The sequence below is a fragment of the Myotis yumanensis genome, unplaced genomic scaffold (assembly GCF_028538775.1).
Source record: "Myotis yumanensis isolate MYYU_CA2020_CCGP unplaced genomic scaffold, mMyoYum1.0.hap1 SCAF_3, whole genome shotgun sequence".
NCBI lineage: Eukaryota > Metazoa > Chordata > Mammalia > Chiroptera > Vespertilionidae > Myotis > Myotis yumanensis.
This window is the reverse complement of record NW_027223754.1, coordinates 9,748,745-9,766,287: the sequence shown is the minus strand read 5'-3', so window position 1 is coordinate 9,766,287 and position 17,543 is coordinate 9,748,745. Positions and strand designations below refer to the sequence as shown.

At 41.4% G+C, this 17,543-nt stretch overlaps 1 protein-coding gene across 6 annotated transcripts in view; it reads left to right on the top strand.

The window, feature by feature from the left end:
* The window catches only part of FAT1 (FAT atypical cadherin 1), a 125,927-nt gene that overhangs the window by 53,657 nt on the left and 54,727 nt on the right, over positions 1-17,543 (top strand). For all 6 annotated transcript variants that reach the window (XM_070408245.1, XM_070408246.1, XM_070408244.1 and 3 more), the window contains exon 3: positions 12,145-12,459. In XM_070408245.1, coding sequence (XP_070264346.1) covers positions 12,145-12,459 — 315 coding nt within the window. The remainder of the gene's footprint in view (positions 1-12,144; positions 12,460-17,543) is intronic.

Below are 17,543 nucleotides of genomic sequence, written 5' to 3'. Positions count from 1 at the left end.
TTTCACTTGGTCAATAGTTAAAGAAAAATGCCACTTGGGAGTGGATGGGAAAGGGATTGATACAGGATCATTACCACTGGAACCAAGAAGTAAAGGAAATGGGGTTTCATTGCCTTTAACTGGTATTCAGTTCGTGTTCAACACACCTTCCTTTTTGCATAGCTGGGCTGCATGTGGGTCTTAGGCTTTATTTTAAGAAAAGTAAATACTCCTCGCAGCGTTCTGGATTTAGAATCTGTTTCACAGAAGCCTCAGCAGCCTTAGAAAAAGGGCAACCTGCCCTTCCACTGGCCTCGTGCATTCTGGAACTCCCAGACGGCTGTCTCTTGGAAAAAGCCGTGTTTATACAATGGCCAGTGTAATGCTTGGCTGTAGCAGGAGGAATCTCATTCCATTCCTTCTTTAGCAAGGGAGCGCTCGAAGGAGTTTGGCATGAGGCTTAGTCATTTCAACTGACATTTTAATAATTGAATAGGGCCCTGTCTTCGTGCTCGGACACACTTTGCAATACTGATGTCTCGGGCAGTTGTTTTACCCAGCTTATGGAGGCCTGGAGTCACTTCTTAACCTTTAAAGGTTGCTTTCACATTTCTGGAATTTCTCAAGTTCTGTTAGTACACTTTGGATTAATCCTTGATACAGGTGGGTTTTAAAAACATTTTTATGCAATGCGTACGTGTTTCTTGTAGAAAAATTAGAAAATATTGACACAAAGAAGAAAAACTTCATTCCTGTAACCCGCCATTTTTAGTGTCTATACACACCTCCCTATCTTTCCTCACAAAATGGGATTAAAATTTATTTTTAAAAATGATATAATTACATGATGCCTCATAAAACTCAGGCCTGGACTTTACCACCTAAGAAGGGTTTGTTTGACCTTTGTGTAAGAGAGATAAAATAAATGGGAAGCCCTTATTAAATTGGCTGGTTGTTATAAAGGATAATGCTGCCCTTTGAAACACGTATGGTTTCTCTCCCTTTTCCCCCTGTGGCTCCAGGGGATAAATGACCCTTTACTTTCTTTTCCTGACTTACTCTTCTTGGATTCTTTAGCACCTTGTGCCATGTTGGCAGATAGTAGGAATCCTGTGCATGTTGAATGAATTAAACAGGTTCCAGATGAACTTCTAGCAAGATCCAGGCCACTGCCACAACATTAGATCCTTTTTGACGAAGAGAACAGTATAGGGTCCAGTTTTTAAAAGTTTGTTACATAAGTATTGTGGACTAGAATAAAAAGGCCTCAGATTTCTTTTCTTAAGAGCGTATTTCCTAAGATATTCGTTTTTATCTAGCACAGAACTTTGACAACTGGCTTGTGATTTAGAGTGTTTGTTAATATGAATCATGGTATACCTGGAGTTCCTCCGGAGTTATTAGAGTCAGTGAATCAACTCAGAACTAGGTTAGCTTCACCTAACTTAAGTTTCTGAGTTCTTATGGTATCAGGTTTGGCAGCAAATTCGATATTGAAAGTAAGTGAATGTTGTCTCTAAATTATACCTTTTCAATTTGTAAACTAATTTGGATTTTTAAAATTTAAAAACTGCTTTATGGTTGAAATAGTTTTTCAACCCACCCTCAGTACTTCAAAGTTAATAACAGTAACTGCAGTCACAGCTCAGTTTTGATGGTCTCGCCATGATTCCGGTATTATGTAATGCTGTAGACGACCTGTGTTTCATTTCATATAAATTTAGTCTGCATTTTTACATTATCAAGACGGTGTGATAAATGCAGCAACCTCCTGAATATAAAACAGAGTTAGATTCTATTTTTCTGTTACCTATTTTCCTTTTTTTATTCTAAATGAACTTGGTCACCTGGATTCTTGAACTCTGTTCAGGGATGTGTTTGGCCCGCAGTTAGTTGGGTTTATACTTTGTTATGTCTCTCCTCCCGCCATGCGCCAGAGCTGGTAAACTTTGGCAGCATCAGTGCTGGTAAACTTTTGTTGATGTGTTTTTGTTTGTTAGTTTGCTTGTTTTTTCCCCATTAACAGTGGTGGGTTTATTTATGGGCTTACAAGGAAAGAACCGGGGCTTGAGAGTCAGACATGGCTGTTGTGTTACTCTCTGCCCCCACAGCCCACGGGAATGGGAAAAGCAGAGCGCCCCGGTGGTTATGAGTGTGGACTGAGGAGCTAGTCAGCCAGGTTTTGCATCTTGCTTCTCTATAACTAGTTGGGTAACAAGGCAACTTCCTTAACTTTTGAGTCTTAAACGAGTTACTAAATATAAAGCATTGAGGTGGCTAATTGGTCAGGGAATGCAGTAATGAATTTGCCGATTAATTTAAACTGTTATAATGATGAGTAACTGACTTTAAACCAGTGACTTTTCAGCTGTAAACCTCTGCATTCACTTAAGGAAAACAGGGGAAGACCACCGAGTTTACAGACTAATTGTGAGGCTACACAGTATGGCATACCTGCCACATCTGCTGAGTGTGTATCCAGTAAATACCAGGCAGGAAGAGTAATGAACACTGGTTTCGAAAATATAAAACAAACTGCTAGGAACATGGCCATTGGCATATGAAATGTTTCCTTTGAATTTTAATGTCTCCCAAGGCCATCTCATGTATGTAGTTTTATCCAATTAATATGTGTTCCAGTGATACTTGTGATACCCACGGATGATCCTCTTTAAGAGAACTTATCCACAAAAGCCCTCATTAACAATATTAATTATTCTGACATGGAAATTAGAACTTGGAATCACTTCCCGACCAAGCATGCAAACGTTGTTTAGCAGAGCTTGCCGTGGAATGACTTAGAGAAATCCCTGGACTTGAAACCTGATGCTTAAAATCTGATTATGAACTTAATTAATGTTAAGTTCTAGTAAGTTTGTAAGTAAAAGAGCCTCCTCAGCTAATTTTAAAGTTACTGCAACATTTTTAATGGAAAGAGCTGACCGACCTACATTTTAATTAAAATGTTTTAAACAGTCAATCTGAATAATGAATAAAAAGATTGACAGTTGCTATTATAAACAAACTTTCCTTTTAATGATTAACTTATGACCTAATTCTGGGCATTACAATGATAGGATTTCCTAGACCCAAAACTTTGTCTTTTCACATATAAATACTTTTGGAATAGTAAATTGTTGAAGCTGTCAGAATATACATTTAAACATCTACTCAGATTACACGAAATAAATACAAACTCGAAATGGAACTATGTCTGCGATGCAAAGGGGAAATAGACACAAAGGTTATACTAACAACACTTCTGAGGGACTTGATGGTACGTTTTATTCGGCTTTTTATTATATCCATTTTAAATATGGCTTAAAACGTATTGTTATAGAAATCCACAGCTTAAAAACATTACCTTATGAAGTTGATTTTTTCTTTATTGCCCCTTCATCACCTTATTCATTCTAGACTTTTTTTACTTGTGTTGTGTTTGAGTAGCTTTTAAATTTTGAAATGGAACTAAACAGAACCATGGTCAGTCTTTATACACTTTTATAAAGATTTACATTTTTCACTCAATTTGTGTATCACCGACATTCTTCCGGGTAATGAATGTACACACCTTACTTTAAAGCTGTATCTTAGTTACCATCATCCATTAAACCACTCCTCCTTTTCTCAGACTCCGGGGAATGCGCTGAGTGTCCTAATGGCACCGAGCAACACGGTTTTTGCAGCATCACTTTACCCAGATCCCCAAATGTCAGGGAAACGACAAAACCAGTTTTCCCATCTGGTGACTCCACTTTTGCATCCCAGGGAAGCCAGGACTTTGTCTCCGGAAACTGCAGCGTGCGTTCAGTTGCTGTCCTGTTTCTCACCAATGAGAAGACTTTGGGCAAGTTGTCCAACTGCTTTCTCCGTTGTAAACCAGGGATGATCGTCATACTTGTTAGGGCTGCTGTAAAGATTCAGTGAGTTAACATGTGAGAGGTGCTTAAAATAATGGCTGGCACACCGAGAGCTCCATGTATGTATTCGCTGTTTGGTGATGTCATCCTCGCCACCATCATTTCCCTGAGCTTGCTCTGTTCCCTGTCTCAGATGTTTCCCACACATGACATCACAGGGCAGGTCCTCGGTTTTGAAAGGTTGGCTCTTGGTAGTAATCGGTGCCATGTCTTTGGTTAAACTGGAGAGAGAATTTTACAACCCAGCTCACTCGGTTTTTAGCTGCGAGAGGGCAGAGAGGTGTCTGTTGCGCTGTGCGGTATGTGAGGAGCCTGCCGAGCTGTTGCTTAGCCCCTGAGGGTTGCTTCTTAGTTGGCTTTATTTTATGTATTTTGATCTGTTTTAAAATTATTAAAAGCATAGGACATTTACCTTACATTTGTGGTCTCAAGCACTTAAAAAATTAATTATTTATACCCCAGGAAGTAAAAAAATTAATTGTATCTCTCTATTTTTGAAAGTGCTAGGATTTTTTTTGCAGAGAATTTTTCTCTGCAAAATCAACTGTTAAACATGACTGTATTTTCCATATGTTTTTATGATCACCAACCAGTAAAGGAAATAAGAATGGCTTGTATAATTGAGGTGAAAGGAAGTATAAAGTTTTAATTTGAGTACTGAAAGCATTCCTCTGTCATTTTCTAAGTGGACTGGATAGCCATTTTAGAATCTGAAAGGCCTTCAACTTAACACAGACTCTTCTCCCACTTGTTCTTCATTAGTCGGTAGTAGTAACACAATTTTGCCAACTAATGGCAGAAACAGGCAGGAACATTGAATATACATGTTATATATTTATATTATGTTTTACTATGCTTACGTTTCCTAAGGAATTAAAGGGTGAGCATGTCTCAGACTTGTGTTTTGATGTACATCCTTTTCCCACACATGCTTAATCAGCAACCCTCTGTTTACCAGCCCCTGAACTAAACAGACAACAAACCCATGCCCTCATCGGGCTTGCATTTCAGCAGGAAGCTTAGTCCACATTTTAAATTTAATTTCAAGGAAGAAAGAATGTCTTATAGTAGATTAATATTGAATAGAACAGTTGTGGCACTTCTGATTTTTTCTTTCTGTAATTATCAGGAAAAAATTGAGTAACTATTTATGGATTAATTGCAAAAACCTCAATATTACATCTCTAGTATGTAGAAGATATCTTTCTTCTTTTTGTTTTTTTTGTTAATCTTCACCAGAGGACATTTTCCCCATTGATTTTTAGACAGAGTGGAAGAGAGGGGCGCTGGTGGGGAAAAGTAAGGGGTGGGGAATGAGAATGAGAGAGAGAAACATTGATGTGAGAGAGACACATCGATTGATTGCTTCCTGCATGTACCCTGACCGGGGCTGGGGATTGAACCTGGAACCCAGGTACTGCAACCCAGGTACATGCCCTTGACTGAGAATCAAACTAGAGACCCTTCAGTGCTTGGACCGACACTCTACTCATTGAGCCACACCTGCCAGGGCTGTTCTTTTGTATTTGGGAAGCATTTATTTCCAAAAGAATTACTCTGTTTATGGCAAGACTGTAGAATTAGAACAGTAGTCAGTTCCTTGTTGCCTACAGAGAAATACCATGAAAAATTATATTTTATGTGTAAGCTTATCTTGTGATTGGCCGATTGTTGTCTTAAGCTTGGTTCCAGAAAAGTGTGTGTGTGTATGGGGGCGGCGGGGGGGGGGGGGGGGGGGGGGCACACACACACACACACACAAACCATATGTAGCATGGTATATCAGAAAGGTGGTAGGGTTTGTAGCAAATTTAAGTTGCCAGGCAGTTGGTGGATTATAAGTATTTTGGAGTTGGAGCAGCTGAAGAAATAGTAACATTTTGTTGAAAGCTTTGGCACTAGGACTTGATAGGGGGCCAAAGCCAGTTAAACAAAGAAAATAGGAAAATTCCAGGAAGAAAGGTGTTCTGTGGCCATGGAAATTTGAGTCAGTTAAGTTGTTCTTGGCAGAGAAGTGGCTACATATAACTTTATTTTTGTCTTAGAAATGACTATGTTGAAAGGCTCTTGCTCCACTGGGGTCAGGTGGAGGGATGCTGGCTTTTCCTGTTCAAGGACAGTTTGAGTTAACAGCAGCCTTAGACATCAGTGCTGGGGGGTAGAAGTTAGTTACTTGTTGAAACCTTTATTTACTTTTGGACCCCTTACTGGAGCACCTGATATTGTCCCCTGTGACCTTCGAATAATCAGACTGTCAGAAGACAACATCAACTCCCGTTTAATTAAATATAGGAACATGAATGAATCCTTTTAGAAAGAAATTTTGTCCTGATCTGGATTTTCAGCTCCATTGGTCAAGCTCTCTGAACAATTGCATTGTGTGTGTGTGTGTTTTTTTTCTTCCTTCTGTCTGTTTTTTCCACTGTATTCACATTTAAAATCAGTTTCCATAGTGACATCTGGTGGTGGCTTTGGAACCCCAGAGAGTATATTTGGAATGATAAACATTTTTACTTAACAGTTCCAAATTTCAGCTTCTTTCCATTGTTTCATCTTATTAACAGCTTTTCCTGAGAATGTCTTCATTGTGTTCTTGAGTTTGGAAAGCCTAGGTATTTACCTCTGTGATGTTTTCTTAAAGCAAATACAAGATTCTTTATACCATGGCTGGGGAGTGCATCTAGCAAGCTTGTGTGGACTTGTCTTCTGTGCTCAGAATATACAATATAACACTACATAGAGACTGCAGAGTTTGTATATGGTGTATATAAGTGACGAATAAGATGCAGTATTATTCTGCGTACGTGTTGAAGAGAAATATGCTTAAAACTAGAGCTTAAATACGTAAAGTTTTTGTTGGTTCCTTAGAGAATTGTTTCCGGAAAAGTGAATGTATAACCCAGGGTGCAAAAAAGTAGTTACTGCAAGTTGGATGGTAGGTGATCCTGGATTGAGTGAAGTAGGAGTGAGGTAGAGTTTTGAGAATGAGCCCTGAGGGTTGATGGATTAACTTTCAGTGATGGCTAGGAGTGCATTATTGTTGTTGTCCTATATTAAAGGTACTGATTAGAAGTCTTCACAATACAATTTTGAAAAGTTGTTTCCCTTTTATGAGTTCAGGTAACTGCTGAAGTTCCAGGAGAAATCCATCCATAGATGCTAGTTGGGTTTAGGAAGGGCTGGGAACAGGAGGGTAGGAATAAGGACTTGAAGTGACCGAAAGAATAAACACTGCCTCTGGCGAGTCATCTGGACAGTTGGTTTACTGGTTGTCTCCGAGCCCGGATCCCTGTGAAGGATGATTGGGATTCCGATAAGCCCCTGATGAAGGAGGTGCCGGGCTCTGGAATCTGAAATCTCAGTGTTGACCTTCCTGAAGTTGGGTGAATCATTTCAACTTCCTTTCAAAACGAGAGAGTTGCACTGAGGGTTTCCAAGGGGTTGCCAGTTTACAAGTCTTGACTTTGAGATGCTAAGGCGAGGGCTACGGGTCTTTTTTCGCAGGTTATCTAGACTAGACGGTGTCCTGCCTTGCCGGCACTTGTCTGCTCCTGGATTCCAGAGGGGAGCTCAGTGGAGGGCTTCCTCTGTGCCTGGGGGTCGTGGGGGATGTATCTTGTGACTGAACAAAATGATTGAAAAGCAGAACACAGTCTCCTTGCATATGCATGTCCTTTCCCCGCCTACTTGATGCTTTTGTCCTAATGCCTAGAATTAGAATCTACAGTTAGAGTCATGCTTAGGCACCAGGCCCTGAGCCTCTGCGGCGAGGCACAGTCCTTGGATCTCCTCTCCTTTCAGTGTGGGGAGGACCCTTATGTCAGCAGTTGAAACCTCCTTGTAGCCTCTCATCATGGCTGTGGCCCCCCTGCCCCCGGGGTCCCCAGCATCCTTGGTGCTGTGGGGTGTATGACAGTGATACTGTGGCTAATGATGACAGTCCAGCTAAGCGCAGCCATTTTCAACTGGCGTGCCGCCAAGATTTTGGAAACATTCAGTACCTGACTGTTTAGTCAGGGGCACTGGCCTCTTTTCCCTTATTTATCAAATAAAAAAATGGCAACAGCCAACACAACAGTGGCCCTCCAGTGTGAAGGGATCAAAATTATACCTATTTTCTTTTTTTTTTGTCAGATCAGAAATAATATCATACATTTTTTGTGGGCCGCAGAATTTTAGTAGTTTATGTGTGCTGTGAGATAAAAAAAAAAGTTGGAAATCGCTACCTATCATCCTGGTGAAGAGCCTGAGTTCTGGAATCAAACTGGCTCAGATCCTACTGCTACCAAGTTACTGTTGATCTTGACTTTGCTTCTTCAACTCTAACGCTTGGGCAAGTTCATTACTTTATGTGAGCTTCTGCCTCCTTATTTGTAAAACCGGGATGAAAATCATACAATTTTTATGTCTGTTAAATGACTTAATGCGTGTAAAGCAACTAATGAAATCCTTGGCATACAATAAATATTTCTATTATTAAATGACTAGAGGCCTGGTGCATGACATTCGTGCACTGGAGTGTGTGTGTGGGGGGAGTCCCTCAGCCTGGCCTCTGCCCTCTCGCAGTCTGGGATCCCTCAGTGGATGTCCACCTGCCGGCTTAGGCTTGCTTCCCGAGGGGTCCTTAGTGCTGCTGCGGAGGTGGGAGAGGCTCCAGCTATCAGCCACTGTGCTTGCCAGCCATGAGCCCGGCTTCTGGCTGAGCGGCGCTCCCCCTGTGGGAACGCACTGACACCAGGGGCAGCTCCTGCATTGAGTGCCCCCCTGGTGGTCAGTGCATGTCATAGCGACCGGTCATTCCGCCGTTCAGTTGATTTGCATATTAGCCTTTTATTATATAGGATTATTATATAGGATTATAAATACAGTGTATACACTTGTATTAACATGAATTTGAGCATTTTGTTTAGAAGAGACTATTCAATATGCCCACATTCCCCTTTGACAGTCAAACTTCACTTTATAGTTACCTAGAAGTTGTGTTAAATAATGTTGTTCTTTTATGAGGATGCAGTAATTAAAATATATCACAACATAACTATCTTAAAATCACCACATGATATTATAAAATATATAGTAATGAAACATGAACCTCTGAGCATCTCACTATGCATATTTAATATTTAAATGGCTAATTAATGCCATCTTAGTTTTTGTCCATACTTGTGTAGAGCCACTGTGCTGTCTCACATTTAACCTTCATTAATATCCAGGGATTACCCGAAATTCGGAAACTTCCCCTAACATGTCTGGGAGGTCATGCGAAGGCCGTGGCTGCACCCCCAGGACCGCCACAAAAGGCATCCATAATTGTACAGTGCAGTCTGGACACTTGCACACCAGGCACAGAGTGGCATTTGATGGAAAATAAATAGCTGACTTGCCTGTGATTTAAGCGTCATACTATCCTTTCCTTTTCTATTTTTTCTTTTCCACCCAGACACTAGGAAAAGCTATTACTAGTATATATGAACGAACATTGAGTACACTACTTGTGAATACTGACATGTTAAAAAATGAATGAAATATGAGGTTCTACTTGGCTTTTCACATAAATTTTGCATACTACACTTGGGTCATAGGAACAGCAGGACTGACTCGGAATTTGCTGGCACTGCAGTCAGGGATCTGTGGTGTCTGAATGCAGTCTGCATTTACTGTGACCCTGGGAAAGTTCCTCCTCTCTCTCTCTTTTTAAAAAAAATATACTTTATTGATTTCAGAGAAGAAGGAAGAGGGAGAAGGAGATAGAAATATCAATGATGAGAGAGACTCATTGATTGGCTGCCTCCTGCACGCCCCTTACTGGGGATTGAGCCCGAAACCTGGGCATGTGCCCTGACAGGAAATCAAACTGTGATCTCCTGGTTCATAGGTCGATGCTCAACCACTGAGCCACGCCGGCTGGGCCCTCCTCTCTTAATCCAAGTTTTGCATCCATGATTTAGAGGTAATAACACCACATATGAAAGCAGGTTGGATAGAAGGATTACATGAGATAATGCCTGTCAGACAGTTCTCATAGTGCTTGGCATATAGTAAAGTGAATGAATGTGTTTCCATAATTATTGTTGTCATTAAATGCCTACAAATCGCAGGTCGAGGGACACAATTTACAGAAGTGGATGATAGCAGCGTGGACTGCTTGAGGATTAGAACTGGAGAGGGGCGAAGACAAGCACCATGTACCTGTCCTCTTCAGGTTTTCTAGTAATCCTTCACCTGTCCGGTGAATGAGGCTACATTGTCATGAAAGGCAGGACACAAGAGAAGCTTATGTGCATTTGTGTGTTAATACGTAATCCCAGCAGGGAGAACGTTCTGGGATTCCCTGGCTGCCTTGTATTGGCTGATGGGAGTGATGGAAAACTGAAACTGGAGAAGAGTATATTCTCCTGTTTACTAAGGGCACTCTTCTCTCAAGCTAACGCATGCTATTTTCACCTGGCCGCAGTGGCTCAGTGGGCTTAATCCCTAGCGGAGGGCGTGCAGGAAGCAACCTATCAGTGGTTCTCTCTCATCATTGATGTTTCTATCTCTCCCTCTCCCTTCCTCTCTGAAATCAAGAAAAATATTTAAAAACAAGACACACACACTATTTTACTAATTTAGGGTGGAGAGTGCATAGACTATGTTTGGACCAGAGGAAAAGGAAAACATGCTTGAGTTTATCTGACAGTTGTCTCTGCTACATGGGGAGACCAGGGAGCTGGATTTGATTGAAGAGTTCTGAGGCTCTAGTCCTTATTCCTGTGAGTGTCATTCTCGATCCATTTATAAATTTAAGTACATGCATATTTGAAGTAGTCAGTAGGGGGAAAATCTCATTTATTTTGTTAGATAATATGTAACACAACCAAACAGGTTACAACTTACAAATAGCAAAGTTACCAAATATTAAAATGTGAAATAGATGATCATAAAATGAATGTTTATTTGCTATTCAGAAGCATTATAATTATTATCGCTTCATGAATTCTTAGCAAACCTTCAAAACAGAATTGCGTTAAATGGGAAATTTCATGACTCAAGAGTTGTAGAGTTTCCAAAATCCAACCTGGACCATGGTGTCGAACCCTAAAAGCAGAACTCGTTTGGAATGGTTAGTGCACGTGAAAAAATGCAGTGATGTATTTTTGGCAAGCCAGAGGACATGATTACACCATGGGGCTAGCCTAAGAGAAATGGCTGTTTTCACTGTTCATCACCCTGAGAAGAGGTTAATCCTGGGATCAAGTGAGATTTTGACTAATTTCAGTGGTGGGGCTGAAATGATACCCTAACCCTCTCCTTTGTAATTATGTAACTCCATCTTTTACTAGTCGACTTAAATGAGATATGTGTCCTAGTTTGGGTCTTAATTGAGGACTTTTCTGTACCAGTTCCAGATATTTATTCATTTTTGTTCACTCGTTTAAGGAGTAATTATTGGGCTTTGGACAAGGTGCTGGGTATAAAGATATTTGAGAACCATGTGGCCTCTGCCCTTTTGGAACTTACGGTGTAAGTGGGAGAAGGTATATTTTTAGCACACTGGTTGTCTTGCCGTAAGAAACTGGTTTCATCACATAAGAGACCTGAGCAGTCCCTTATTCTGGACTTTGAAAGGCTATCCTCTGGTTCTTAGCCACTAGGCAGGGCGTGTCTGTCAAACTAAGACGTGCGGAGGAGTGTTGCTCCAGCCTCTTCCTCTTAACTGTAGCAGGGGTCACACGAGTGCCGCGTGGGGAACAGGGGTGCTAGACTGTGGGGCTCAGATCGGGGCCATGTCTCTGGTCTTGTCTCTGGTTCCCGGATAAAATCTAGAAAAGTCAACTCATTCTAACCAACCATAAATGCCATCCTTGAAAAAGCAGATTATGGGGCCATTAGATAATCTCATAGTACCCATCCGTCTCATTGGGTTGTTTGGAAATGTAAATGAGATAATATTTGCAAAGTGCTTCACATAGTACCTGCCACCTAATACCAATAATGACAAATACTTTAATAGCCAAGTCCCATTCTAATCCTTCACATGTGTAGGAATTCATTTAACCAACTTGGGAAGAACGTACTGTCATTATTTCCATTTTATAGGAAAGGAAACTGAGGCATAGAGCTGAGCTAACTTGCTCTAGATCTCACGGCTGTGACCCGTAAGCCCTCCATCAATCAGAGTTGTCATTTAGGTTGACACTTTCTCAAAGTGGCAGTGTTGGTGATTGTCGACATGCCTCCTCATGGTCTCCTTCTTTCTCCCCAGGTGTCATAGAGACTTCAGACCGCCTGGACCGCGAGTCGACCTCCCATTACTGGCTGACAGTCTACGCCACCGATCAGGGTGTTGTGCCCCTTTCCTCGTTCATAGAGGTCTACATCGAGGTGGAGGATGTCAATGACAACGCACCCCAGACTTCAGAGCCAGTTTATTCTCCAGAAATCATGGAAAATTCTCCCAAGGATGTATCCGTGGTCCACATTGAGGCCTTCGATCCAGATCCTAGCTCTAATGACAAGCTGACATACAGAATCACAAGTGGAAATCCACAGGGGTTCTTCTCCATACATCCTAAGACAGGTATGCATTAAAACTATCGTATGAAATGTTCTTGTTTATACTCTCCCAATAGGGGAACATTTAAGAACTAATACTCCGATTTTCTTTAGTTTTTAATAAGTTGTTTTCCTTTGGAGTTGTTCAAAACAAGTCTATTGCCAGATGAAAATTTAATCCAAGTGTGTTTTTCCTTTGAATTTGCTTTTGTAAAGCAATTTTATGATTTTGTGCATTAGTAGAGTTTCATTTGCAGGTTAAAAAGCAAATATTGTTTCAGTAATAGCTGCTAAATTAGTGATATCTCTTAAACTTACTGCAAACTCTATGGCTGTTAAGTATTCCAGTTTTCTTAACTACTTTTTTTTAAAATAAAATATATTTTTATTGATTTTAGAGAGGAAGGGAGAAGAAGAAGAGAGAGGGAGAGAGAGAGAGAGAAGAAACATTAATGATGAGAGAATCATTTATTGGCTGCCTCCTGCATGCCCCCTACCCGGGCATGTGCCCTTGACCGGAATTGAACCTGAGACCCTTCAGTCTGCAGGCTGACGCTCTATCCACTGAGCCAAACCAGCTGCAGTCTTGACTACTTTTTATGAAGAATATCTAGAGTTCATTTCACAATTCACAGTCGTTTTTTTTGTTGTTGTTACGTTGTTTGGAGTTTTCCATAGAGCAGTAGGGATCAGGACTCAGTGTTTTCAAACTGGGAGCAGTTACTTTCTTGAACTGATACCTCAAGTTTTCTGTTTTCTCCTCTCAGTGTCTGAACCCTTGCTTCTAAGCAGAAGGCATCTTGACTACTCTGAAATCCTCTTCCAAAATTCTAACAAACTTCTAACCTTTATTCCTTTACATTGGACAGTGTATCTATTTTTTTCTTAGTCCTTGGTTTCTTTTTTTTTTTTTTTTTCATTATTTTGCAGAGAGAGAGAGAGAGCTAGAGAGAGAGATATTCACCCTAGCTATCATTTGTGTGTACTGGAAAGTTGGCTATTGTTTATGCACCGAAAATTTCACATGTGGAAATCTTCAGTTTCTTAGTTAGAATTGAAACAGGAACCGTCATATGACATTGAGAAGACTATTTGTAGGAAAATAAAGGTTCTTATCAAATAGATCACTTGGCCTTTGAGCCAAGATGTTTTGGTGATTCAGTACCTTCCTGTGGAATCTAATTATGAATTCTGAAGAAGGAGATTTGCTGTAATCTGCATACCTCTATCATGGTTTTGCTTTTTAGGTCTTTTCTTATTCAAGGGGAGCTGGCCTATTCAGTTACTGGGTTGTCTGGTTGATATATGTCAAGGAAATAATATACAATAATCAAAATTAAAGAGGCATTCCCAGCTTCCTTAGCAATCTCTCTTATCCCTTATTTGTACCATTTTTTATTTAATAATTTCCTTTGTTGAATTTAAAAGGAAGCAATTATTTTTTACTCTATTGTAATTTTATTTAATTTTTATTTTTTCCATCACCATTTATCCCCTCTATGCTGTCTTCTACCTCCAGCCCCGCCCCCACCATCACCACACTGTTGTCCCTGTCGATAAGTTCTCTCCCCTTTTTTTTCGTTTTTTGCTCAATCCCTCCACCTCCTGCTACCAACACCACCACCCAGAGCTGTCTGCCTGCCCTCTATGAGTCTGTCTCTATTGCTTGTTAGTTCAGTTTGTTCATTAAATTCCATACATGAGTGAAATCATGTGGCACTTGACTTTCTCTGACGGGCTTATTCCACTTAGGTGCATCCATGCTGTCACACAGGGTAAAATTGTCTTCCGTGGTGTGAATGTCCCACAGCTTTTCACCCACTCACCTACTGATGGGCACTTGGGTTGAAGAAACAATTCTTAAGGTGGAAAGAAACCTGAATTCAATATTTGTGTACTCAAATGTCTGTAGAAACCACCTGATAGAGATCGTGTGTGTGTGTTTGTGTGAGTGTGTGTGTATGTAATATTTTGTCTTTTAAAAGGCATGTTAAGATGTTAGTTTTAAACCTCTTGTTAGCATACACTAACTTTCATAGAAACCCTTTCTTGATAGTTAAAGGTAAACACAGGTTCAAGATGGGTGTTGCGCATCTAGGATTTGCTCTTGCTTTGAGATCGTTGGTAATGCTCTAGTGTTTGGCCAGATTCTGCTGTGCTCCTCTGATGGAGCCTTGGAGGGAGGTTTGGAGTCACAAGAAACCAGCAATTGGTTAATGGTTGAGCCATATAAGAACTTAATTATACGGGACAGAAACGGGATCTGAGCGTTTTTCCTCTGGGAAGCATTAGGGGCAGGGCGCAAGACCCCCAGCCTACGAAAAAGGGCTGGAATTGAGAGATTATACAAGAACAGGAAGACCTGACACCGCGTCTCTAAATGGTTAATAAAGGGCTCGTGTAAGCAGTGCAGTTGCACACTCTTTACTGCACAAGTAGTAACCACATTCAGCCTTCTTCCTGTGAAGTCCACTGAAAGAAAACTAAGAGCTAAAAAATTAGGGCACTGCCAGATGTAAAAGAAGCAAGATTAGAAATGCATAGAGATTCTGAGGGAGGATTTCAGAGTCAAGAAACTATTTGCCTGAAAGCAAGGGGTGGGGGTGGGACGGGACCAGCCATCCTTGAGAAACAGAGATATTTAAAAGTCAAAGCCGCCAGGTAGTAATTCAAAAACTAACAAACATAACCACCCCTTTTAAAAAATGGTTTGATGATTTAGACTTTAAGTTGATTTCATTTTTCTTTATGTTGTCTTTTAGATTAGGTTAACTTCTCTGTTGAAGAGACAGGCAAGAAAGCCATCAATGGCCTTTTGAATGTCTGAGCAAATATAGGTCTGGACGTAATGTATATTTGAGGAGAAAGGAACGTAAGGAAATTCTCTCTGTTTGAGCCTTTGTGGGGAGGGGAGCCTTGAAACCGCAGTTATCTCTGAGGCCTCTGAAATAATGATAGCGCTGCTCTCCTGTTATGTCTTGTGCAAATGGGATTAATGTGGCATTGCCTCTCCCTTTTACATCCCTCTGTCCTGACAACACTTGGGAAGAGATGTTTGCAGAGACCTCTTCCTTAGCCTCAGGGAGAATACCGACCCCCGACCCCCGACCCCCCACCCCTCCAGCCACAGCCACAGCCAGCTCCCAACCCTGGGCAGGAAGCACATGCGTCCTGCTGCTGGGACAGCAGAAGAAAATTCATAAGGATTACAGAGAGGGTTTATTTTCTTATGGGCTGAGGCAGGTAACAGTGGGGAATAACTACAGTTAGTACATAGGCATGTTTGTCTTGAAGTCTGTCATAGACTGTGTAGTTAGTAAAGAAGTCTGATAGTTCTGCCAATCACCTGATGGCTTTTCAGATCAAGAAATCATCATATTTTGCCTGGCCAGTGTGGCTCAGTGGTTGAGCGTCGACCTGTGAACCAGGAGGTCACAGTTCGATTCCGGGTCAGGGCACATGCCCAAGGTTATGGGCTCGATCACCAGTGTGGGGCATGCAGGAGGCAACCGATCAATGATTCTCTCTCATCATTGATGTTTCTATCTCTCTCTCTCCCACTTCCTTTCTCTCTGAAATCTATAAAAGTATATTTTTAAAAAAGAAATAACCACATTTTAACATGGGCATTGTTGCAGAGTGTAGTAAATATAGCTTCACAAGGCCTGTCTCTGATGGCTCTATTCTCTCAACTCAGCAGAAAATTTGCACGTGATCCTCAGGGTCCAAAAGTGCAATGCTTCAAAGAATCCTTCTTCCTCAAGACTTTCAAAGCAGACGTATTTTTAATAGGGAGGCCAGATTGGGAGAGCTGATGAAAGACAGTCTGGTTGAGAAAGTTCCCATGACTTACTGACCCAGAACACCACCTGGAGGTCCTGAATCATGTTGTTTAATAATTACTGGCTGAGTGAGAAAATTACTGGGCTGGAAATCAAGAGGTCTGGGCCACAGCGAGGCTTTCCCTCTGGGATCCTGGGGAAACGGGCTCCCTGGCTCTTGCGTTGTGAGACCAGCGATGGTTTTTACATGCCCTGCCCGGTGAGTAAGGCCCCTGTGTGCAGAGGGCGGCACACTCAGAACCGGGTGTGGGGAAGATATCATAGCCTCTCTCAACGTGCATACGTTACTTCATTAATGATACAGAAGACAATATACGTGTGCCTCTCCATTGGATAAACAATGTTGACGAAGTAAGATGAGTGTCACTTGCTCCTTAGGGGTGAAGGTGAATTTAGGATTCTGGGGAGTGTTCGGCGGGCGAGAGGAAAGCCTACATTCATGGCCATTGAGATCATGTGTTCATGCAGCAAGTGTAGGTGAGCTTCATCTCTGTAGGCAGCGCATTAAGAGATGCTTTGAAAGGTGGTCGTCGACGAGGGTGAAAGAGCAGAGAGAAACGGGGCGGGGGGGGGGGGGGGGTGGGAATCAATAGTGTGCGACAGGTCTAATACATACCTGCGGAGGAAGTGGGGATGAGAGTCACACGGGGGGACACTTGGAAGGAGTGGTGAGTTAGTGGCCAAGAGACAATGTTAAACGAGTTACACTTGATGGAAAACCTTAGCTACCAGAGTAAGGGTAGAAGGGGACTATTTATGTGATGTTTATAAACAGTGACCTATTTTTGAGTGTCTCCATGTGATCCCTTGGAACATGTTGTGTAAACATAAGTGCAGTGACCTCGCTCAGTCATTTTGGAGAGAAGACCTCCACAGCACCCTTCCTCCCTTCGTCCTGCTATGGCACAATACTTAGACCAGAAAATCTTCTGAGGCTGGATTGGATCATCTGAGTTTTGGGTTCCAAATGACAAGTTTGAATGAACCTTTTTTATCTTTCAGCCAAAGTTTCGGTGCTCGATTGTGGTGCCAGGAACTGTCTTTCTACATCTCAGATGGTTCTTATTATATTGTTTATAAGGAGAGTGATGGGGTGTGTTTTTGTGGTGTTTTTTTTTTTTTCAGGGTGTACAGGCAAAGAGACTCGGTCCATTTCCCTTTCCTGATGCACACACAAAGTTTTGTTGACACCAGAATTTTTTATAACCTTATTTTGTCTGATTATGTCCAATATCAGTTAGGGTGAAATTTGCTTCTTTTAATATAA